General features: G+C 41.1%; 1 protein-coding gene across 5 annotated transcripts in view; it reads right to left on the minus strand.

Annotated features, from left to right (window-relative positions):
* Window positions 1-6,438: 6,438 nt before the first annotated feature.
* The window catches only part of LOC113149481 (MAM domain-containing glycosylphosphatidylinositol anchor protein 2), a 142,033-nt gene continuing 121,964 nt past the window's right edge, over window positions 6,439-26,507 (minus strand). For 3 of the 5 annotated variants that reach the window (XM_026341628.1, XM_026341626.1, XM_026341627.1), the window contains exons 14-19: window positions 25,493-25,513; window positions 23,081-23,236; window positions 20,670-20,831; window positions 14,437-14,567; window positions 13,812-13,908; window positions 6,439-12,857 (exon numbers count right to left, since the gene is read on the minus strand). In XM_026341628.1, coding sequence (XP_026197413.1) covers window positions 12,769-12,857; window positions 13,812-13,908; window positions 14,437-14,567; window positions 20,670-20,831; window positions 23,081-23,236; window positions 25,493-25,513 — 656 coding nt within the window. In that variant the 3' untranslated portion in view covers window positions 6,439-12,768. The remainder of the gene's footprint in view (window positions 12,858-13,811; window positions 13,909-14,436; window positions 14,568-20,669; window positions 20,832-23,080; window positions 23,237-25,492; window positions 25,514-26,507) is intronic. The other 2 variants (XM_026341631.1, XM_026341629.1) reach the window with 1 other exon arrangement.

Here is a 26,507-nt window from a genome sequence, read left to right on the forward strand (position 1 = left end):
TAAAACCAATTGAAAAATCCCCAAGTTGTCAGCCTTTTGTCAAGGATAAAAACTAGTTTACCATGCTGTGGGGCAGATTTTGTCAAGGAATCGAAGAAGCACAACCTGTTAAGCAAAACCAGGGATCAGCAGAACTTGTCAAATTCTTGCCAACGGTACATTTTTCAAATGATTTCCAGTCAACTCACATAGAGACAAGGGCTCAGCCTCCCAGTGAAATATGTGCACACTCGAAACTTACTCGGAGATAGATGGAGGATTTTTTATTTTAGGCCTGTGTGTGTCTACAGTATCTGTTGCACTCTGATTTGGCAGAAGTAATAACTGAAGGAGATAATTGCTTAATCTAACTTGTTGCCTTCATGCTGAGAGAAGCTCTCTGCTTGTGCCCTGTCCTTCAAAGGACACTTGTGTGACATCAGAAACACAAGTGGTGAGAGCAGATGAAAAGAGGATATGAATATTGCAAGTTGCAAATTGCCCAACTCCTGCTCTTATGCGTTTTAGACTTAGTTTGTTTGACACCAGTGGAATTACTTTATACACTGCACATGTACATGTACTGAAGCATTTTCCAGTGTGTATAATATTTTTAGAAAATATACTGTATTACATACTAGATTACTTTTTTAGGTTAATAATCAGCAGAACAATTTACTTTCTTGAAAAAAGTGCTATTTTCAATAACTGCTCCAATAAATATTTTTGATTAGATCTCAATTTGCTATGAGTAATGTGAAAGAGGTTGCTTAAAGTCATGAAGTGTACTGAGCCGCAGACACTATTTGAACACTTTACTTGCAGGTACCACAGCTTATTGTTCAAAATGTATTTGTCAATATTATTAATACAGTAACATACTATGCCACTATATTCACTATAGGTAGTACATGCATAATGCATAGCACATATTGTAATAAAATATGTTGCTGCTGTGCGGTAAAAATTGCACACCGCACTGGGAGAAGCATAGCGATTCTTCTATGACGTGACCCCCACAGCGACTTGCTAATGTCAAAGAAAGTGAGCTACAATCTACATTTGTTGGCTGAGCGTGAAACAGAGTCTGAAAGCAAATGAAGAGAAAATTCTACAGCCAGTCGAGATCCTCCAATCTGGATAGGTTTTGGCCTTTGCTGGAAGGTTTTCATGTTTTACAGTTTCAGGATCCCCCATCTGATTTAGTTCAAACATTAGCGACATGTTTGGTTTAAGTTATTTATATCCAAAGTTTTTGAGAAAGCCAGAAAGCAATGAAGATCTGCATGCTGCTCAGGAGCCGTGCTTTACCGACCCGTGCACTAACCGCTCCCATAGTGTCAGTACCTGTATTTAGCTGCTAATGCTAAAGCTCTGCAGAATGAAACCTTGCATGGACACATTACAGTGATGAAGCTTGATTGCATAGGTGCAGATGGTACAGCACACACGTTTTATTACAGTACCTTCACGAGTAATGCTTAGCCACTCAAACAGAGTTCAATTAAAGGAAAAGAATCCCCAATTTTCATTAATTTTTTTTTCCCCAATTACATTTGTGGCCGATTGGTGTGACATTTCCAGCAGCGCATTTGAAGTCGTTCTAAATTATAATTCTTCATTTCATATTTAACGGTGTTCACTCTCATAAGAGCAGTGTGATGAGGGGGCAGGGGGAGTGGATTCCTGTGCCACTGTGCAATCAGGACGTGGTGATGAGGAAAGGTCGTTTGTGCTAATGCGACCTTACTTATTCTATGAGAAAGACATCAGCATTGATAGATGATCCAAATGTCACCTGTGTCATCACGCCCCTTCTGTCTTTTGTGGGGTGATGCAAAACAGACCTGATGACTGTCCTCCACGCTCTGTACTTCATCACAAGATGAGCCCACAAAGATGAGCAAACAGCTCATCTCGTGGGCGGATAAGAACCTGGGTGGGGCTTGTTCACATGATGGACAACCTTGCCTGCAACCTTACTCACAATGTTAACTCACCGACTGAGATGGAAAACTTCAGTGCAGGAGAGTTGAGGGAATCTGGCATGTTCGAGGTTCAGTTATTTTCACGCTGACATGGAAGACATATAGGAGCAGAAATACGCCTTTTTGATCTGTGTCAGCAACTTTAACAATAATGAAAAGCCTGCATGCTCACAATCTGAGATGCTGCTTGGATAAACACACAATTCATACTGAGTAAATAAATCACCTACTTGATATGCACAGGAGCACTAATCATTATCTAAGCTAGCTCATAAGCATTATACTCATACCCTACCAGTAAACAAAGCTTATGAAATCGCTTTGTCAATTAGCTCTTTGAGAAATGATCCAGAAAAAAATAGTGTGATGGACGTGATGTGAGAAACTAAAGAATGGCATTGTCTTATTTCTTATGCCATACAAAGTCTATACTAAATCCCTCAGCAAGGAAACTATAAATTGTGTGTTCTCTACTCTACTAGTGTTGAAAGAAATATTTACTCAGAGAACCAGAATTAGACGTCTTATTTAAATGGACTTGCCATTATCAGCAACATAAAAATGAACACGAGTTAATAGATTTCTCTTTGTCTCATCGGATAAAAAGTGTTCACAAACTCTGAGGAACTTTCAGTTCTGCAGAAGGAGGTCAGGCTGTACCCAAGAGGGAACTTCTGTACATGTAAAACCACCCTGGGAGTTAATTCATTTTATGTATGAGACAGTATTACAACATAAATATACAGAAGACGCGATGCACTGTCGACCTAATTGATTTCAGAAGAAAAATGTATTATTTAATCACCTGGAAGAATGAAACTAAAACAATGAGGCACTACAGTGTGTGAGTGTGATCCAGATCTGTCCTGTGTTAGCAATGGAGAGCTTGATACTGTAGTACTGTATAGAAAAAAGTAGCTTCCTTTGAGTGGAAGCAAAAGCACAGTAATAGTGCAGCAGATGTGGAAAAGATGGCTAGTGTTTGGCTTCTCTTTGTCTCTCTCTACACTGTCCGCAACTCAAAGCAGATCTGATGTGTTCCTCCCGTGACGTGGGCTCTTATCATGCGCCACAGATGTCTAAGCGGATGCCAGCAGGCTGAGGTCTGTGATGAGAATTCCCAGTTATGCGTGGTGGCACCCGGTGCGAGCGTTGGCTTCCGAAGGGCAGAGAGATAAATTATTCAGCCTGAAGTTTTGCATCAGGCAACACGGCTCAGATGGCAGCAACATGAGAGGGATTAATTTATGCAACATCCATGAAAGGACGAGGAGATGTCTTAGAGCAACGAGTTGACTCAACTCACAGCTCATAATGGAAGAATCGCTGCGTTGTTGTAGATGATGATATCTTTGTATTCAAGATGCAGGTGAACAACAAAGCGATGCCTCGTGGAGTCTTTGGATTTGTTGTTTTTAGACTAATCTGTTGTCTGAAATCTTTGGAACCTTATTTAAAAACAATATTTTAGACTTATCAAGTTAGACTAAGATGCTCTGAGTGTCCCGGGTACTAAATAAAGTAAAACCCCAGGGGTGTGGCTCTTTTAGTTCTGCTAATGAAGAAAATGTTGAGGTACAGTACTTCATTCGCACAAGCAGTCGACTTTTTATTGACAGCGTGTCACCACTGCACCGGCAACAGACGTGGTCATCTCATGTTCTCTCCCATTCTGCGCCAGCTTTGTCTTTGTCTCATGACTTTGACGAAGCTGGCTGAATAGATATTGTTTGACTGACATGGGGAGCCCTGTCAGAGGAACATTAGCAGACCATTAGCATTCCATGACATTTTCCCATCCATCCAGAAAGCAGTGGTGGCCCTGTAAACAAAGTGCTGTTGCGCTGCATGGCAAGGAGAAAAGGGAATAGAATGTAATGTAAAATGGCATTGTTCAGTGGTTGAGATACCAGGTGCGCATTCTAATGCAGATCTACAGGGCAACCTCTGGCAGGCTGAAACAGAGGAGGGAGATGATAAGGGAGTGGACGAATGGGACATGCAGCAGGGTAATTGAAAGTGCTTGGGATTTTAAAGGCCAAATGCTACCAGGGGTTATCAGCCGCAGAAACAATCTGAATTTTTTATGGGAGTAACTTATTATCCGGACAAAAAGGAGGTTTGTCACGCTTCGCAGAGGGCACGCGGGATAAAACAAGATCATAAAGGTCACGAGCAAACTTTAGAGCGCCTTTAAAGCACTGTAAAATTTCTTTTAGCACCTTGTTTGCAGGAGCAACATTTGGATTGTGTACTCAACACCCTTTTAAATGAATGTGCTCCACTTACCACCAGCCGTTCCCTTCACAGTAATTGTCTGTGTAATGGAACACACTCTGTAATGTGGTGTTGTTATTTTTTTTTTCCCCACAAATGTGCACACAGCAAACAAAGATCACCACTCGGATATCAGTAAAGAGGTTTACAAAATCACTTATCTTACCACGCAGAGCAAAGCAAAGCAGAATCTAAAGGACCATCATCATGTATTTCTTATTGCCCATCATAGAGCTACAAATTTCCACTGAGAGAGCACCGTGGGGGAAAGACACATTGACGCTACAAAATATTGTTGAAACAACTCAATGTGCAGAGGCTGTATACACACTTGTGCTCTCACTTATGCATTAATACTGTACACATCCTACATAAACACACAGAGCCTAAGCATTCTATAAATCTTTGGATAGCCTTAGGAAAGCCCCGAGGCAAAAGGGAGACTGATGACGACATCTGCATCGCAACAACAAAACACCTTCTCTCTTTTTCCAGCATATAGGATAGAAAAAACCCCACAACTGGCAGATTCTTACAGTCCCAGAAAAAGAATTTACACAGCGTGGCCTCGAGGAAACCTGACCATACAGTATATGGTGGAGAGAGCCTATTAGCCCTCACATTATGTCTCACTGTGTGCAAGAAGCCAGAACAGTGTAAACACATCATCCTGACATGCATTACTGCAGTGACATCACCGCATCAGTATTGAAATGAACAGCAAATTACATCTGGCCTCTCAATATTTTTTTAAAATGTGTATTTAAGTGTGAGTAATGTGTAATTAAGCAAAACTTATTTTGGGAAATACTTAAATATTCATGCTTTTGCTTGGTGTGAGTCTCACGTTATTGTGTTAACAGCCAGAAGGTGATTAGCTGAGTTTAAAGACAACAGCTAGTCTGTGTTTTTCATACATAGTCATGCATTTTCTTCATTGGGTCATTTGTTCACAAACAAAAACACACATTTTGGGGTTCTACAGGGAGTTACATGCCACCTGAAAACTGATTTTACATTTGTTCGTGTCCTGCAATATATTGGAAAAGTATGGTAACAAAATGCACCCACTATAACTTTTAATTATGAATTCGTATCTCAAAATTAGAGATCCTGTTCTAGTAATTATGACATAAGATCTCCTAATTGAGTGAGAGTTATTTGCACGTACAGTGGCAAAAGCAAAAAATGAGCCGTTAGTAGGTCATTTAGCATATTTAATGTTGCAAAATCTAAACATATGGTCTTAAAATGAAGAGTTCTCACTCTCAACATAAGGGCCAATGACAGTGTTACTAAAAATGCTGTGTGAAAAAAAAAAAGTATGTTAGAACCATGCATGGTTTATTTTCATGCCTACTAGCCTTCTGTCTTTGTTGGAGCCTTAGCGTATTTCTTGTCTTGCTACCGCAACCTGCTGATCTGCAGAACACAGCGAAACCATTGGCTGCAAAATGTGCATTGAGTCATCTATGTGCATGAGAACGAAAGAACAAAACAGGGAGGTACATGTACAAACATTAACATTAATAAACTCCACGCGACACGTCGTTGTCTATGAGTCTGCGACATGCTGCTTCTTTTACAGTGCAGTTTGTAGGGATTGCAGTATTTTTAGCACATCATATATATTATATATAACAACTCAATGCTTAGTTTTTTTTTGTAAATAAACAGAAAAGTAATTTCAGACTGTGTACAGTAACTTCTGCTCTGGTTCTGACTCTGTAAGCTTTTCTCAGTCAGGAAGCCCCTGCTGGCTAACCTTTGGATGACTTTCAAGTCCCTCCACACCCTATTGTTATTCCTCTGTCTTTCCCTCAGATGTCCTTTTCTCACTACAATCACTCACATGCTCTCAACTCTGAGTGGAAAGCAAGACGTCTAGCCCCTTAGAAGAACCACAAACTAGGGAGTACTGTCAAAAGAACAATTTTCACCACACAAAAGCTTTTGTTTCCAGTCCTTTGAATGGGGGGGGCAGGTGGTCGCTATGGGAATAACTTTGCTTTCCCTTTGAAAAACTATGGGGACACGGGTGTCAAGTACAGGCACGCCACAGGAACACGAGGATTTGTGTTCCAGCAGTAGGCTATAATATGGGGCATTGTATTGTATTCTACAATGCTATGTTCTAGTGTCACTCAATGGAAAATGTATTTGACACAGTGAATAAAATATTTCTGTTCTTTATTTTTTCATTAGTTGCAGATATGGCACAAAAATGGGTGATAAATCCAAAGAAATACAGTGAAAAAGAAGCCTGATCATATATAAATATAGAGCACAAAACAGAGAAGAGTGACAGGTCATCATTACAGGGTGTCGGCACAGAACAAGATAAATAACATCACTGAAACACAGCTTTCTCAACCTTGGTATGATAGCATCAAATATAATCATTTCCAGGGGCCTTTGGGGCAATTTCTCCACATTGGCTAATGTCTCGATTTTGTCATCCTGCACACAGTCAGGTGCACTGATGGTAAATAACTGGACACGTTCGAACAGAGGCTGTGCGGGCATTCATGTTCCTCCTGTCTGGTGAGTGATTCCTGATCAGAGCAGGTGTAAAAGAAAGAAAGGACATAGAGAAGAGGAAAGCCATCGAGAATAAGCGACATTCACTCCAGCACCAGACAGAGTGGGTACCAAGAGGTGGCAGTTTTCCCACTGGTAAAGTTGTCACACTGAGCAGCCACGCCATCAAATAGTGACATACTGCCTCTTCCCTGACAGAGTAAAATGAGATCTCTGAAATGTGTCTACCTCCCCAGTTATTTAGTGTGACTGCAGTCAGCCTCCTGTCGAGAAGTCACTCCCTACTACCTAGCCGCTGTGTGCAACAGAAAGAAATTCACTGCATTAAGATGGCAGTTGTGCAAAAAAACTCAACACAGCGATAATGTTTCAGGTTTCATATGACAGACATTTGGTTCCTGTTTGAGTCCTTCATATGAACACTTTTTCCACTGCCAAAATTAGTGCGACTGCCAATTCTGTCATTGCTGGTCATACCTAAACACAATGCTTTTCCACCCTCTTGGCACCAATTCTCTTTGCTGAATCAATACCAAGAGAGCACGGTGGGTAGAGTGATAATTAGGGCCACCAGCTGCAATTATATTGTGCTAAAGGAATGAAATGGTTTTTCAGGGAGCTAATATAGCACGTTGAACGGCACAATGTGACAAAGCCCTTCTTAGGTTGAACAGAAAATGAGAACATTTCCACTCAGAAAGAAATGTTGGGACTGTTCCTTTTAGAGTCCCTTGAAAGGAATGCAGGTATTAAGCAGTCACATACACCTTGTGGTGTTAATGACAGGAGTCAGCACGGGGCACTCTGTCCCAAACGCAGCAAGCTGCGATGTGCTGAGTGTCAAGTGGCCAGCAGTACATTTCTCCCCACAACGTTAAAACCACCAGGTGGAATTGGTCTTGTGTCTGATGGGCGTTTAGGGTAAAAATAACACATTACCATGCAATTACAGATGTAAGAATGTGGAAAGTACTGCTGAATTTCTTTAAAGATGTTTAAAGCAGCAAAATTACAGTTGGAAAGTGCTTGTTTGGCAGTGTAATTACAGGATTCTCTACTTTTAGAAAAGAGTATTGAATATTAAGTCATAGCTTTGCCAATTTCTCAAGGAACCTGTATGGATGCACAGCTTCGCATGTTGTAACAGTTATGGTATATCTGCACAAACACTGACAGACCACACCATTCAAATGCCACAGGACCTCCATTTTAATGGTGTGAATGTAAACACTGGGTACATTCATGCACACTCATGTATTCACTAATGCATGAAAGTATGGAAACAGTATGGAAATCAAGTTTGTGTTCGTTTCCTTGGTACTCTTTCACTTCTCAGTGAGACTAATAGTAATATGTAGCGATTAGGTATGTTACACAAAAGTAGAGTCGTGCTTTTTAGTAATGATGGTGAAACTGCTTTCCAAAAGGAAAACATCATTTCTGTCTGTGCTGCCTTTACTGCACACTGCTTCCCTCCTCCCTCTAAACAAGCTGTTGATGTCTTTCCAATGCAATAAAGATTTAAAGATTGAGTTGTGTTGTTTGTTTCCACCAGTGTTACAAAGGAAATAGGACAAACACCTCATTTATCGTGTCCATTATAGGTTGATTGCTATTGGGCATTACCAATACTAATGTAGTACCATGCTAAAAATATTGGCTATATGTAGGAGGTGAAAATGATTGAGGAGCTGGTTATGATGGCACACACAGCAGCATAGATACCATTGAATATTACTAGTCGGCTGATTATAGCAGTGATTGCAAAGCATGAACTAAAAATGATGCCAGTCAGTTAATGCAAACATGACGTCAGTGTTCTGCCTGCACTAATGCGATGCTTTTCCAGAAATGTATTTTTTATTGGAGGACAGTTGTCTCAAACACACTACATTCAAAATTGTTCTTTCTTCTAAATGTTGTTATTTTCAGTTTTGTACATACAGTACTTTCCTAAAAAGGTAAAAAAGAACAAAAGCTATTTAATTTTTTGCAACCATCTAATGGAAATGATGCAAACCCTCACACAAGCTTGAAACTGACGCGGCTGCTTAAATAATGGTACTGTATGTGCTGATAGGAAAAATAACACGCACAAAATGTCTTAAGCACGGGCAGAGTGATGTAAAAACAAAACACTTAGCACATGGACATTTTCAGCTCCAGCATCCAATCTAGTCGTAAGCTACGAGTGCCTCATATCAATTTCCCCTTGTTAGTTTATGGACACTTCACACCTTCCAGGAAAACAGGAGGCTGTCATCAGAAAAATAAAGTCAGTAAACACTGCAAGAAAGCAAACTGTCGCCTAGCACTGTTTACATATTCAAAAACTGTTAATCCCCTCCAATTGTACTTTGAAGCAGCTTAGAGGACCTTTATCAATAAATGGAGCGGAGCCGAGTGTGTGAGCTACTCCCCGTGCTCACATCCCTCGTATAAACAGGCTCATAAGGTGTGTAAATTGCACAGAAATGGAAATTGGTAATACCATGGAAACAATGATTTCTTCCTCTTGTCCAATATCAGTTACAGTTCTGGAAATATTAGATATGATTTGTCCACATATAAATATCACAGGTATGTATGAATGTACCCAGGTTTCTTTAATATATACCATAAAACTAGGATAGCAATTAGGTCTCCATTAGTTTTTGAAATGCTAATACTGATATATTTCTAGTATATATGCTAAACAAATTAACAGGAGGGAATGCAGAAGAGATTACTTTAAGAAAATTATTGATCGCCTTTGTATCAGAAGGGTAAATTAACTTTTAAATTCACTAAGCACGTTCAGCCTATAGGCAAACACCAGTGTAAAGCCACAAAATAGTGGTTTTATTTAAATTTCTTTTAACTTTAAAAGTGCTGCTGGTTGCATATTGTTCACTTACGTCCAATTAGCTGGTATCCATTAAAACAAGGTGTAATTTGGAATAATTTATATAGTAAGAGCTGTAGCTGGTATCATATGCAGATTCTCCATCCTCATCGTGATTTGACCTGGTGGCTGTAAAAGGAACAGTTACCAAAATATCTTAATAAACTCATATCTATAATTAGTAACTGTGATCACTACACGGGGGGCACTTTGGCACTGTTTGTTATTGACTATACCACAGGAGGATATAGCAACTAGATAATGGATATTATATCTGAGTTTATATTTTCGGAAACTGTGTCAAACTCTCAGACAAACGTCATGTTCTTGATGTGTCCAAATGAAACTATGAAAACCTAAAAGGTTTCATCACGCACACACACACACACACAAACATATGTTTTAGTAAAATATTACATCTAGTAAGACTGTAAGAAAACGACTCTCCCCAGAACTCCATTTACATTCATTGTGATCTGGGCCTGATGGACATAAAAAAAACAAAAACAAAACAAAGCGACAGAAGTTGGCTAAGGAAAGAACAAGAAGAGACAGCAGACACTGTAACAACATCGTAATGATATTGTAAAGATGCCCTGAAATGCTCATCATTCTGCTCTGTTTTGCTGAGCGTGTTTATCTTCTTTACATGTTATCAGTTTCTTATCACACCTATTGTACACAGCTTTATGCTCACACATGTACACGACCCACTGAGACTAACCCAGGCTTCCACTGAAGAGGCTACATGCGCTGAACAACCACAACGCCACCAACCTTTACTGAGCGTTCACGATAATTTCATTTATCCTCTCGACCGGCTTCCTTTTGCTTTCTTTAGCAATGCGGTTGCACTATAAATATGAATAATATAAGTAGAAAATCAAATTAGCGGTTAAACGTGGACTTGTTTCAGGGTGTCATAAAGCCTGAATTCGTGGGAGTAGGTCATGTATACGCAGAGAAGTATAAAATGGATTTTCTGTGTCGAGACTTTAAACTGTATGTTGTGCTTCCTGTACTCCAACATAAAACATTTATCATAAACCTTTGAATAGAGCTTCTTTAACATTTACAAGTTATACAGTTACCAAATTGATTTACTTCTTATGCTTCCATCAGCTTTGATACTTCAGCAATGCAAAGGGAGACACAAGAAGAGAAAGGAAGTTAAGTCATTTTCAACAGAAAAAAATAAGAAACAAGACACAAGTCCTCAAAACATTTGTCATAACCAACAATGAACGGAATTTTTCATTTTCTTATTTTCGCCTTTTTACAATACATTTTTTAAAAACCCCGCTGGTTAAGGTTATGGTCTCAGGTAGATCTTCCACAGTCAATCTTCACAGTTTGTGTAAAAGCAGAGAAACATTCTCGCTAGAGTAATAAAATATCATGACTATTATTATGGTCATTATTATCTTTTATTCTCATATTGTTCCATATAAATGGTGGAGGATAGGGGTGAGCCTGCAGTCCCAAAGTTCCTACTCTCCTCCCTGTACAACGCAATGTTTTATTCAGCAGTTGTTCGTTTCTTTTGTTAAAAAAATGCTCGCCCACAGGGAAGGAGAATTATGGAAAGAGAGAAAGGGGTATTCATTCGCCGAAGTGTCTTTATCCTCCTGTGTGATCTTAAACTGTCTCTCTGCAAAAAAACAAAAAAACAAAAACCAAAAAGATCCAGAGCCTCACTTTCACTGTTGCTGCTGCTTTTATCCAAATTGTTTCCAAACCTGTGCTCAGGGTCTGGACGGCTGCCCTCACACTGAACTATGCGTAGGCATAGGCATAGGTGTGTGCACACACACGACGGTCTCTCACACACACAAACATGAGCACACGTTTTCTCCCAGACACACGCACACACAGTCAACTGTCAATTATCTGGAGTTAAATCCGGGTGTAGCAAAACCCCATACGTCCTCTGAACACACCCACGCACACACACATACGCGCACACACACACACACACACACACACACACACACACACACACACACACACACACACACACACACACACATGCCCTTCCTTCAGCACTTGTGGGGCAAAAGAAACATGTAGAAAATAGCCCATCAGAGGAAACATGAACAGAGATGTGTCTGATGTTGCTTAACACCTAGGCTCACGGTTCGGTTTGTAATCTGAAGGCACTTTGTTTCATGGCAGAAAGTAAAGTGGCTTCTGTTCCACAGACGGACCACTGATTGAATATTCGAATCAGAACTCGCTAATCAGAACTTCCTCTACTCTCTTCCCCTCTTCGACACCCTTTCTCTCTGCTCTCTGTCCACCTCTCCCTGTCATTTCAGCTTGAACTTCTTTCTGCCCTCCAGTCCGGCTGTCTGCACCTTCGTTGGTTCCTCTGCGTTTATTGTTATGCCACCATACTGTCGGTCGGCCACTTGGACTCGTGAGCACAGTGTTAAAAGATACATAGGCAGCTACAGGGGAATAAGCAGACAGAACTAAATGTTGCCAGAGTCTTTTTTTTCTACAGTGCAGCACCAAGCAGATAAAGAAAATGCCAAGGTGTGATGTGAGGCTGGGCTAGAGTGAAAAACAAGTGTCAGTGATTGGCATCTGATGCAAGAAAATGAAGATAAAGTTACACAGAGAAAGGTCTGATTCCATGTATTGGTAAGCAGGGAAATGTTATTTCATCTTCAAAAAGTCAGCAGTGTCTATATTCCACCGCCTTCCAAAGATTTTTTTCAGAACTTCAGAAAATTGTTCTTGTGCTTTACAAACTGTCCTCCCTCGACGCTTGTGAACTCTTTTGCCAAAGTCCAGGCTTATTCATCGCCCACCTGTCTTTGTGCTCGTAAAGACGTCCCGAGTCCTTTACCGAGAAGTGTTTTCTGTAAAAGAGGTCTCTTTAAAAAAAGTCGCGCATCTTCTTTATTACTTTTTGTGTAACTTTTTTTAATCGCTATTTTTTCTCTCTGTCATTAACGTCGGTCTCGCTGCGGTTCGTCAGAGGACCCCTGCTGCTATCAGGATACATGAATCTTTGGTGATTGGATGTCGAGGGTACAGCTCACAGACGGTGGGTCTGAATATTTGCCTCTGACATGACGGAGGAGAGGAGGGTCACCTCTGACCTTCTAGGAGGGTCATCACCAAGGTGATGCATAACAGCCATATATGGGAGGATGTGGATGCAGCCTTGGCGCTGAGATCTAAATAGGTAAAAGAAACAGATGAGAAGGGTAAAGTTAGTTTTAAAATGCTGCAAGTTAAAGAACAAAACACAGAAATGCCTCAAGACAGAACACTACAGCCTGATAGCCAAGCAATATATCCTGAAATGTTGAACTATTCTTGAGTAACCTGTGTGATCAGATCCTAAGGCAGCTATTCTCAACCATTCTTCTCGAGTAACATCATCAGTCTGAAGTCAACTCCGATCAGCCCTCATTAGATATTTCTCATTTTTTCCCCTCTTACATCACATAAAGTCATGTAAGATTCATCATGTGAGATTGAATTGCATAATTCATCACATTACTCTGTCCTCAGCCTAGTCGGCCACTCCTGTAACTCCAGATGAATTAATGTTGTCTCTTTGAATCATAATGGATCCAAATGAAAAATAAGCTGAATAATAATCTTGCAGTAATAAAAAGATTACATCTTGCAGACCGATAGCACTGACTCTGTCTTTAAGGTGCCCGCTTGTTTTCTTCCACTAATGACATGACAAATGGAAAAAGATGACCCTGATTCATTTATGGTATGTTAAAGGGATGTCTAAATTTGAGAAGACTCCAGAAATATTGCTCCTCCAACCATAAATAAGAAGAATTAAATTAAAGGAACAGCATTTGTCTGTCTGCCAACATCACCTCGTCAATTGCAGGCCATTTTCCGCGTCCTGTTTTCTGTTTTTACCTCCTCTGTTTGTTCCTGCAGTACAATTACAGTGTTTTACTCAGCCAGCGTAGCTATCACTCATGTGATTACAACACTGTTGCTATGGCAACTATTTTCCCCCCCCTACATGAGACAGTGGTTCAGTGTTGGCAACTGTCTGAGATGAGATCCCCTCTTGAAAATCTGAACCAAGTCCAGGAGGGTAGAGTTGGATGGAGTTGGAGGGACAGAACAGGAAGAGGAAATGTGGTGCTACTCACTGGGCGGCGGGTCTCGACACTCCCCTTCCTCCAGTGTGACGTCATCGATGGCAATGTCTCCCTCGATGCCTGGTCCACGGATACCTTCCAGTACCACCTAGAGAGAAAGAAATCAAGTTTGTGTATATACTCAGCCCTGACGGAGAAGTTCTGCCCTAGTAAGTGAGTACACAGTGTAATTTTGTGATATTGTCCTCATAAAACATAACAGCTGCTGGCAAGTGTTTGTTTCAGTTTTTAATGTCACCAAATGTAAAATTAGGAGTGATGGTGGTGTTAGAACGCACACAAGTGAGAGTTGGAACAGAAACAGACACAGAGGTGAAGCTGAAACTATAATTACTTTCCACAACTGCAGCCATAAAAATGATGAAGAATATTGCAGGTGTGCATTCACTCCTCACAGAGATTGGGCTTCCTGATGGCCAAGCATGAGTGATATTGCTTTCTCAATAGCAAACAATGTCTGTGGATTCTCTCCTACTTCAATTCAAGGCTTGTGAAGTGATCAATATGCAGCCCTCGTGGAAACTAATGCCGCGCCATACAAACACAAACAGAGAAGAAAATAGAGGGCAACAGGGGCAGTGCTGCTGTGTACTGGATTAAAGTTTTTTGTTATTACCTGGAAGGACGACGTTGGATGTATGCTGACTTTGGCCTGCTTCCAGTGGTTACCTTGGTTACCACTTAGTGACCACACAGGACCCTCGGAGGTCGTCTGGCCCTTCTGCTTTAGGAAGGCATTCAGTGTTCCTGCATGAAAAGAGAGAGACATTCACGCATACAGGTCAGCACACGTGCACAAATATAATGAAATAATACAAATATTGTATTATATAAGCTACTTTGATGGTAATTACTTTAAACTGCAATCTCTCTCCTGCATGTTCCCTCCCTGATGCGCCCCCAACAACAATACACTTCTGTTTAACTAAAGTAGGTCATCAGTACTCAAGGTAAGCAGTCTGCCATCACCACCTTTCAGCAAGCAGCAGTGCGTGAAGCCTGTTTGAGCACACGATCTGACACTGAAAGAAAAATGGGGAACTGGAGAAAATATATGACCACAGCCTGAATGTCACTTTTGTACAGCACGTGGAAAGAAGTGGATGAGATCTGATGTTAAATGAGCTGGGTGCTCACTTCCAGGGAAAGTGGCTGTAAAACTGTATCATCAGTATACATTGGAATATTTTAACTTTGAATATACATATACATGTATTATTATGTGTAATTATACATGTCTGATAGTTGTACTGTTAATATGCTTCTACAAAACACACTTTATATGGTAAACGTATACAGTAATTAAAGTATATATATAAATATAGTGATTATTTGCTTGGGTGGACGGCTAAACTTTGTAACCCCTTTCCAGCTTTACAATTAGTGATCATAAGTAAGACACGACCACCACACCCGCACATGTGTCTTGTGAAAAACAAATTAAAAATGTTTGTCAGAGTAGCTCTAACCCACACCTCCAATCTTACCTCATTGACTGAACTCCACAGTTTCTAAATGATCATTATCGTATTGCAGTTTTGATGGGATTTATGCAAATGTATGTATGTATGTAGTGTAGTTTCTCTAACTGAGGTCTATATCAGTAGGTCAAACTTTGACTGCTTGACAGTGAAATCTGGGAGTGATGGACACATTTACACCACAGAGCTGTGGTGCGCCCACTCTCTCTCTGGAGTGCTGTCTTTTGTAACTCATGTCAAGACTTATTAGTGTTTCTGAAAGACACGTAATGAACTAATAAAGACAGAAAACAAAAATTACCAACATCATTTATGTAAAAAAGGCTGGAATCTGCTGATCTAACTGGTGTATCTAATTTATGAGCATACAATGACCTACAATAATATAAGACACCACACAGCCACCCACATACAGTAGCAGGGACTCTCTGTCTCCCACTTTTAAGTGATTTCAGTCTTGACTTTTAAGCTTAATATTCACCTCCATCTCCCTGCATTTCAAATTTATGTATTCCTCTCTATTCGGAACAGAGTGAGAGTAGCAGAGGTTAAACTCAGGTCATATGAATTGATACATTTATTAAGATGGGGTTCTGTAAGTGATGATAAATTATTCTCTAGCTCATAATAATCTAAATTAATTAACACTAAAGGATAACGTGTGGTTAGAATTTTTTGTGACTGTCAATAGTTTTTCTTTTCTTTACCAGGTATGATTTGTTTTAAACTTTTTCTGACTTCTGCCACTTTCCTTTTTCATCTAAGCCGGATTTCCACTAAAGCTGCATTGAAACTACAGGATGTCATTGTTTTGAAAATGTAATATGACTTCTCCGTTTCAACTGAATTCACAATACAGAATAATCCCTACAATAACGCAAATACTAGCTTTTATTGAGGCTGAATGTACCTGGTCTGAACTGAAGACTCCCCTCAGTGAGACCTCTCGTCTGGCCCTGGGCTTTGACAAAAAACTGTCAGATGATGACACAGAGTGCAACCACTTTACCCTCCTCGCCAAACACACCATTTGTTTTGTTTTTTCTGTGCTTCCGGCAACAGTGTGTGTGTGTGTGTGTGTGAGAAAGAGAGCAGTCCTTCAGTGGGGGGCTATAGTGGGGGAGGAGCAGCATCTGAAGACCCGAATCTGGTTACCAGTGACACCATAACAAATCTCTGCTGTCTCTGAAGTCAAGTGAAAGCTGCACTTTAGCACTCACACACCCGGAGAGCGGAAACAGTAGCAGCTCCTACTGCAACCTTGCTTTTGATGCATCTTTGCCTCAGCGAGGTGCCTCATTACTGTCCATCCCACTTCAAAAAACATCTCTGTGAGGAAACGAGGGGAAGCTGTACCATACTGTATGTTCCTGCTCATATTCTCTCATCAACAGTGTATACCCTTTCCCCACCAAGCGCACAATCTTCAGTGAGAGATGAGCTCTCGTACAGAACATGACCTGCGGTTTCATCTCATTTCACTGCGATGTAGCCGGTTGTGTCAGTGTCATCAGATCCTGAGCAAAAGCATCTTCTGTATGTTCTTTGGAATACCATTTCTCTTTCAAAGGAATACCTGTGGCAGACACTTGTGAAATGTAAAAAGATCCAAGAAGAGCAGTTGAGTCTCGTGAAAAGTGCGAAATAGCTCCTGGAAATGTTCAATTATGTACTGAGGGCGAGAAAGAAGGGGTTTGAGTTGCAATACCACCCTCCTTGCTAATAAAAGGATGACTCTGTTGCTCCTCAGAAGGTCAGGCTTGAATCTGACTTGCTTGGTGTGCTTCACTAGAGACTTAATCCTATAAACAAATGCGACACGGGCACCGAAGGCAAACTTTGATGTGCGCTTCAGTAATTAAGTGTGACCCTGTCGCAGGTATCCCCCGCTAGCTAACTACGGAGGAGTTTCTTTGAGCCTGTGCCACTGTTCTCATCAGTGTGTAGGCGAGACTCCTTATCGACTGATTCTGGCCGTCAGCACTGCCGTGCCACAGCTTGACTGTGACTCAGCTCAACAGCACAGTCCCAAAGAGCATCAAACTCCCAGCATTTCAAGACGAGCCGGTGCCATGTGTCGTGGCTTTGTGACTCACAGCTCTAAATACGACAACGTCTCCAACTATTTAAAACTACAAAGTTCAAAGGAGAAAATACACAATGTGTACGCGTAACGTATATTATTTTGAACATTTGTCATAAGCAGTCACTTCTCTGGGTAGAAAATATCACAAACCAGCATTCCCGAGCTCAGGGGTGAAATTCTCTCACAACCTCAGAGGCAGAATACTAAATGGAGCGTAGCTATGGAGGATCTGAGCTGGGTTTCAAGTCCTTGACATTTAGCCCATTCATCATAACACGCTACAGTCTGGGCTTGGGCTTCACCACAGACAGGGAGGGCAGGGAAGAGAGGGTCTGGCTGGCGATCAATTTGAGCAAATTGGAAATGTCACGGCCTACTCAACCTCGGCAGGGAGCCGGAGGAGCTCTCATCTCCCCACTGAGTCGCCCTCCAACACCTCTAGCCTTATATTCCCTCCACCTCCCTTGCTTCAACCTCTCCAGATGTTTGGTCCATGGACATTTCACTCTGCCTTTCTACAGAGAACAGCTAAAAAAGTAACCAGGGTAAATTTCAGGCCCTTATGGAGTCCTGCTGTACAATTAGTGTTAAACCTAAAAGGTCAGTTCACCCAAATTCTGGTATGATTTCATATGACACATCTCTTTAGTTTTTGTTTCATGTTTTGCACACACGCTCTTGTCAATAGTGGACAGCAGAGGCTCAGTTGGAAAAACGGATGTCACAAACTTTGGATACTGAAAGAATCACACAATTGGTGGTGTTGAACATTGATCATAGACTAATGAAGCAGGTTATGTGTGTATGTTTAAAAAAAAAAGTAGGAAAGTTTTTCTAAATCTCAATTGTAAATATTGCACATCACATATTTCTATTTATTTTAAAGCCCTACATGCAGGATTTGAACACTTTTTACACCAATGTATGCCCATCGCTGTGCGTGTCAGCCTGAAATGCCATGCAAACTGTGCTTCAAGGCTGCTGCACCAATTATCCACACTAATGTCCACACGCGCTTTGCATGTTAACGAATCACAGCGGCTGTAGTCATGATCATATATGTATGCCAAACATTTCTAACACTGCCAAAATTGTCGAGCCACTGGCTTTTTTGAAGTTACAAATGTTAAAGGTGTTGGTCCATAACATAAGACACCTACGGTATGTTTACTAAGAGACTAGTGCCAGTGGTAGGTAACAATTTGAGACATTTGGTGACTCTGGCAATGACATACACAGTAATAACAGGTTCAAAATATGATTCAGCAGGCAACAAACAATGACACAGGGAATTAAGACACTTTGGTGCTGGGATATAGAGACTGGTGCTGAAGTGTTTTGAGAAGCCCTCAAGTGGCTTAAGCTGTGTCCATTAACATCTGGAAAGTGATGCTTCAATGCCAGAACAGACCAGAGTTGTTAAAGCTTTGTGTCGCCTTAAATGCTTCCAGAGTCATGGGAGCGTTATTAGAGAGCTTGTGTCATGATCCCTGCCTGGCCCTGCCCTAGATTTTCCTGCCCTCTGTCCATCTCCCACTCATTAGGGTTAGGGTTAGGGTTCAGCTCACGCACTCTAATCACCAGACCTGGTTCACCTGCGCTCCACCCTCCCTTCATAAGATCCCAGCCTTGCTCCCAGCCTCTCTGACCTTGGATTACGGACTTAGTATCTTCGCCCCTTGTAAGTGTTCTCCTGCCCATTTGGCTGTGCCTTTTGTTGCTACTTTTTTTCTTGTCTTTTTTGCCCTCTAGTTTTGAGTTGTACTTTGAGCCTTGCTGCGTCTCCTGTGTTCTTTTGTCGCTTTGTATTTTGGCACCGAATCTTCTGTTTTTGCCTTCTTGTCTCGCTGCCTTTTGAGTTTTCCGCCTGCCCTTTCGGTAGTGATTTTGTGTTGCTACTTTCCCAGTTTTTACCCTGCCTTTGTTCTTGTATTTTCCATTGTACTTTTATCTTGTGTCCAGCTGCGTTTGCTGTCATTTTTTGTTGTCACTTTGTTTCCTAGTCTGTTTCCTGTTTTTCTTATATAACTCGTTTTATAATAATTTCCTTCCCTTTGCATTACTCGTGTCTGGTATTATAATTGGGTTCTTTAAAACTCCTATCTCTCACAGATTACGTTATTACTACATTATGTGTGATCTTGAAAACAGGTCAAGAAAATTGCAGAAGACCACAAATATAGAAATATATTTCTATAGAAATATATTGCTTTTTAGGTGTAAAGCTGAATGGTTTCTACAGTGCTTTGAGTGTCATCCACTCACCACCTGCTGTCATGATACCAAGATGACCTGCAACCCCTTCACCCGACCTCGTGAACCTGTGCAGCAGTTAATGATTTAGGATGAAGCTGAGACAGAGAAATCCCCACTAGATGCCTTCACCATGGTATGAACCTGGAGTTTTTGTGCTAGAGATCCAATCTTGCTCACCACACGCAAACACACAAAACAACACAAACTCAGAGCCGGAGTGCTTGTGGTGGGCTGATTGGTTCCCTGTTGAAGGAAGCCCGAGAGTCAGATGTAAGCCACAGAGCGCGCCTTCGGTTGCTCTGCCATCTTCAAATAGGCCATACAAGGTTGTTATCTACATTCAGAAAGGAATGTGAGAGCTAATGCCGGGGATTTGTACACACACCTTTGAAGAGGGTTGTTGCAAAAATGAGATATCTTTTCCTCGGAACATCTAACAACTGCACCAGCAAATTTTTTGCATGAAAGCACAAAACTCCCCACTACATCCACCACAGGGACAAACTCTCTGGAAAGACTCAAATTCTGTTGCTTACAGGAAAAAGCATCGCTGCTTATTTCCTTTTCCCTTAGCGTGTTTCTTCTCTCACAAAAAGACAACAAAGAAAAAGAGAAACACCCCGCTGTGAAAGCCGTAGGTAGCGGACAGCAATTTCAAGAATCTCACCTCTCAATTTGTTTCAAAGTCACTGTGATGTCCCACAGATGCTTGATGGTGGACTTTTTTTTTGGTAAATAAAATTTGCTGTGTGGGGGTTCCCTCATTGACACTCTTTAGTGGAGAATACGTCTACTTCACTTAACAGAGAATTGCCAGAGAAATGTAAGTTTTATTTGAAGACGCTATTGCTTAAACAACCAAAGCAGAGAACGGTGACAGATTCTTTAAAGAGTGAGACTAATTATTCTGTTCTTTGTGTATTTCCATGAACTGTTGAGCAAAGAAGATGATCTTAACCACAGATTAATTGAAAGAGCAACACAGATGTCTGCTATACAAAGAAGCATGGGAGGAATGTATCTTACCTATGTGTTTTCCATACATGTGGTAGAAGAAGCCAAAGCAGTAGGCAGGGGGGTTGGTGATCCCGTAGGGGTTTTTAGGTGCTACGTTGAAAAACGGGCTCACAAGCCGAGCCTGGTCTCCTTCCTTCCGTGGCCTCGATGTCTCAATGTACATGTAGAATCCTTGAAGAACAGGGACATATAGATTTCAGCTTTCTTTGCCTTACTTAAAGTTTGAATGTATGTTTACTGGAAAAGCAACAATAAAAGGAGAAATCACGTTTATCTGCTCATTTATGTCAGTCCAGTTAATATTGTACTCATCAAAAGAAGGAACACGAGTGGTCAGATCATTGTACTGGTTTTAAACAAGGCAACAGTCTGCTAGATTAACTAAACCACTTTATTCAGAGTTAAAACTGAAGGTGAGTGCACCATGAATGGGTAATTATCCATCACTGTACATTGAAACAGTGCACAGAGGTTAAACACTTTAGATAATAGTTTTTCCATTTGCCTTTGTTTCTCTTTCAAAAAAAAAAAAAAAAAAAAGTCAGTTGTTTGCCTGATTGCTTGACTTCTTATTGATTATTTTTCTTTTCAGGTCACCACATTCCCAGATGTTGCAATTAGCAACATTAGCTTTAGGACAAATGGTTAAAACTAATATAATAAAACCCAAGTTGCACTAAACAATGTGTCGACAACATGAAGTGCTGTAAATACTATATATTAACAAGCTATACAGGGTGTAGAGTATGCTGTACGTGAATACACCTTCATATTGTTAGAACCTACAGTACTTAAAGACAAAGTTAAAGGGCCCCACTGAGGCCCTTTCTAAGATATCTACCATAAAAAATAAAGTCACTTTTCTCAGACCATATTTAGATTCCCTCAACTAATTTCTGTCTGTTTACCAAGACACCAACATATTATTTGTCACTGTAAACATTGGCAATGCAACTGTGGTGATGCTCAGTCACTCTGATAGTATGATATGAATGAAACCTTCCATATCTGAGATAAGCAGCGAGGAGGACAGTCCTCTTTTTACTAGCAGCAATAACCAGGGGCAAATCGGTACAGTAACAATGGGGTTATGTGTGTGTGGTCCCTCGATGTGACAGTCGCAGACAGCCGTGGTAATGGCAAACAGTCAAACGGTGCTCTGATTGTCTGTGAGTCACATAATCTGAAGCCAGTCTCTGCTTTGCCACAGGCACAGAGAAGATAGCTACTGAGCAGCCCCTCTAGCCAAAATCAAATGGAATATCTCCCTCCGTTGAATCTCCTATCAGATAATTACAGGCAAAGAGGAATGGGTCTGGTAATGAAATGCTGGACATTTTGAAACCATTAGGTGATTAAAGCCAATGCATTATTTACTGCTTCAGCTGCTGCAGCTGCTGCTGCTGCAGCCTCCTCCACGGCACCGTAACAGGCCTTAAATTCCATCACAGATAACTTTCATTAGAGGATTCATAGAAAATCCTCAGATGGATTCTTGCAAATTCAATTTTGGTACTTTGTTATTTATCAAGTTCTTGAATATGAAATACCTGCAAAAATAAGTAACATATTGAATACTAAATACTATGCAGATTGGTTTGGGTACCCATGGAAACAACACTCAGTAACACGATTACCTTGAAAAGAAATGATCAAGGCTGCTGATTGTTAAACATGTGTGTTCAACCAGGTTTTTCCAATCCTATGATCAGGTGCAATGTTTCCAAAGCCACACAGACAGTAAAAAATATATAAAAACATATACAGTAGGTTAACCCCCTGCTGAGAAATGTAGCTGAGTAACCTTCGCTAAGCCGATGTTGCCGTCCATGTCAAAACCTCTGTTCTAGCATGACACATGACATGTGGTTTACAGTGGTAATGGAGGTAGATCTTTTTATTTATTTATGTATGTATGTATTTAAAATAAATAAACTACACTGTGGAACATAGTGTGAAACATAAAATATTAGTACAGTGCAGCAGCAATCACAACTATTTAGCCTTGAAAGTTTAAGGCATGGACAGATTTCACTTGTTCACGTGTTTGAGGTCACTTTTTGTCTCTTTGTGGTCATTTTGTGTCCGTTCTCGGTCTTTTTAATCTCTTTGCGGTCGACTTTGTCTTTAAACCTCACGTGTCCCTTCTTGGTCATTAATGGTCTCTTTGTGGTCATTTTGTGCCTGTTCTTGGACACGTTTGAGGAGATAAACGCACAGTTTAACCTGTGCCTTACACTTTTGCTCTTATTCTGTATTCTTGTTTATAAAAAGCCTAAAAAAATGACACCATCCCCAAACTCTGCAGATGCTCTGTGTTGCTTTTACTACAGCTACCCTATGACTGAAAAAAAAAAAACAAAAAAACAAAAAAAAAAACGTCCAAGGGAGGGGTTTAATAGACTTTTAGAAATACTTACCCTGCTTGGACCCACTGCGGTCGCCACTAGGCCCAGTGTTTGGTGTATACTTGGTGTCACGGGTAGCAGCACTGTGTCGTGTCCAGTCAAAATCATCATTCTTGTCCTGGGTGAACATGCAGATGGGCTCCTCCTCAAAGCTGCAGTGAAACTCTCCTGGTGAGTGACAGAGCAGAACCAGGCTCTTACATTCACATCATTACAAAGGAGTGAGAAATTATACACTGCTTAGAAGGTAAAGTACAGAATGCGAGCTGTGTGACATCTCCTGAATATTTCCTGCAGTGTGTGTGTGTCACAGGGGGATGTACTGTATAACAGCCAAGTCCTAATTACAACGTACAATCTGGTGAAGGAAATTTCTAAATGAAGATGCGACCCCTCGCTGACTGTAGGCGCTGAGTGTGTTTGCTTTAGTTCAGTTCAGAAAGGAAGTCTCTGCAGAGAGCTGCACCCTGGATACACCCAGCAGCAGTGTGTGTGTGCGTGAGCATCAAAACAGGTTATTAGAGGCTACCCTGTCAGCCCACTACTAAAGCGTGATGGATAGCATTCAATAAACACCCAGTCGCACAAACACACAATCTCCGAAAATAATATTAAACTAAAAACAAATCTCAGTAGTGGTAGTGGTAATATCGGGGGGGCTGTGGCCTACCTCCAGTAGGAGTCCTTAGGCAGGACCTCCCTGCCTTTGCCTTGCACCTTGTAAGTCTCTTTGGGTAAAAGCATCTGCTAAATGACTAAATGTAGAAATCTGCTGAATTAGTTATAGTAATTTTGAATAACTCTCCTTTTTCATGATTGAAATAAAAAATGAGGTTATTGTCCTTGGGTGTTTCCTGTCTCACTGGTAGGACTCTGTGTAATCAGTTTTAAAAATTGAAACCACCTCCCTCCTCCTCTATCACTCTCTATCTTCCCTGTAGTGGGTGTGCAGGTGGAGCTACTGGGCACTCCCCTCTCTCTCTCTCTGTCTCTCTCTCTTCACCTTCTTCATCCTCCCTTCTCCACAGTTGCTGTCTATGCCCCTTTGACTGCAGATTTTAAACTAGTGGAGTGTGCAGAGAGGGAATGAAAGAGTAGGTTTCGTCACCCTTCAAGAAAAAGGTTATGATAGGTCACATGTAGGCGATCGTCTAACAATGAAGAGACTGATAAATAGTTGGAAATTGCACGCATGGGAACGAAACCCACTCAGTTTAATGAACGGGTAGTGACAAGATCAACAGTGTCAAAACCTCCATTTAATCCATGTAACAAACAAAGCAAAACATCTAGCCAGAGGACATGGCGCTGCTGAGCAGGGGCCTCAAAGATAGAGCAAATAAGAGCATTTCAATTCAGGATGCAGGCATGTGTTCTGATAAATATTCATTGATTTATTAAAACGTAGCTGGGAGCACTTTGGAGTGGCGACCTTGAGAGGAGCAGAATCTGCAGCTTTTACTCAGGTAATAGAGGGAACATAGACAGAGGTGGAGTGTGGGTGGATGGACTAAGGGAAGAGAAAAAGGGTAGTGATGCTGTGAGGCCGAGAGAGGAATGAGATAGAAGGTGAGAGTATGGGAGGAGAGACGTGGTGGAGTGAGAGAATGGAGGAAAGGGGCCAGGTTGCAGGCACTCTTGACTCTTCCCTTCATAGGCATGCAGATTTAAATGGAGGTCTAGCTCCTGGCGCCAGACACTGACGCCCCCATCCGCTGTGAGCTAAACTAAATGTTTTCTCATCCTGTGCTTGGGAGAGATAGGAGGATTTGGAGGATGGGCAGAGGAAGGAGGGCGGAAGAGGAGGCGTGCAGGTAAGATACTTTCCTTCGGGGATTTGGATAATGATGTTGGTGATTAGGATGTTTGTTATTATGTTGGCAATGTTTGTGTGAACACCTACAAATATATAGACTATATCTATATAAATAAATAAAGCACAATGCACAACGGCACACTGCAGTACAGCAAACAATGATTATGTGAGGATTCTCACAGCATGAATAATGGGAATTTGTAAAGTTCCAGTAGTAAAATGAATCATAAATGAGACTAAGCATTGAAAAATATAAAAACACACAGCACAGACACATACAGTACATAAGTAGTGACAGGCCAACAGTGTGCAAACATACATCCCAGTCTCAAAGATGCTCAGTGTCCTGCAGAGATTTGAAGCTCCGAACATGTCAAATAGCCTGATGCAGGTTTACCCAGAATTTCTAGAGGAAGTCTCATTTATCACCCTCCATTTAGTTCTACTTAGAAAGATCTTCCAGTGCTGTGTGACATGTTGAGAGTCAGATCTCTACGGGACGTACAGTCACTTTGAGTCTCCCCACTGTTCTCACAGACTGTGTTACAAGAGAAGGAGCTCTCTCGCTCTCTGACGAGACATGCGAAAGTGAGGCGCCCGTTACTTACTCAGGTGAGGGTTGATGGGAGCTGCGAAAGAAAAAGTTCAGAAAGAGGTGTTAGTACAGAATATCTTAAATATCTCTTCCTGCCATTGCATAAAAGACTTATTAAAAGGAAATGTGCACACGCAGCTGTACAAGCACTCAAACTGTCACACTGTAAAACACAGTTTGGCTCTTTCGCGTGCTGTACTACATGTTCCACAGCAAACTACACAAGCATGTACACAGTAGCTGTAGCTATTAACCTTTTGTCCAGCTGTCTTCTACTGTTTAGGTGCAGGGCTAATAAAAGTTCACACATACACTGTAGCAGAATTTTTTGCTCCGTGTGCTACTATCATAGAGCATAATGAAAGAACCCCATGGGAGGTTTAAAAATATTCTCCTCTGATATTAAAACACTTGAAGCATATTTAGGTGTGTACACTCCATCTTTGTCAAGCACCATAGCCTTTACAGTGTACATAGTAAAAAGCAGTCGGCCGGCAAACACATGACAGTGATTACTAAAGAGATGCCTGGTATTTGAAGTGAAAAAGGTGACAGCAGTCAGACAGAGGGATTAGGAGGACCAGCATGACCACGTTAATAAGCTTACAGTGCAACTGCTTATCATTATTGCCATTTACAGGCAGTGCTAATGTTCTCGTCCAAGGTGACTTCCATTTAGAGCACTAAGCCTATTTCATACTTCCATTTAGAGTCCAATAAATTAATAAAAAGTGAGTAATAATCACGAGTGTGTCTGCTAATCACGTTTCCGTAACATCCTCGATTCTTTTTATGTTTTCGTAAAAACTTTAAGATCAAACCCCCGATGAGCTGACTTCGCTGAATAACACGGCTTCTTATGCATTCTGTCCAGCTAAATGCGGTCCAATGCTTCCCTCATTGATAATTTAAGAGGTTACTGCTGCAGCAAACACAGAAAGGTCAAGGGTATCACACAGAGTTGCAACGAGCCAGTTAGTCTGCACTTCACTTTTTGCAGAGTAAATACCATTTAACCTGTCAAGAAG

Source organism: Anabas testudineus, chromosome 24 (assembly GCF_900324465.2).
Source record: "Anabas testudineus chromosome 24, fAnaTes1.2, whole genome shotgun sequence".
NCBI lineage: Eukaryota > Metazoa > Chordata > Actinopteri > Anabantiformes > Anabantidae > Anabas > Anabas testudineus.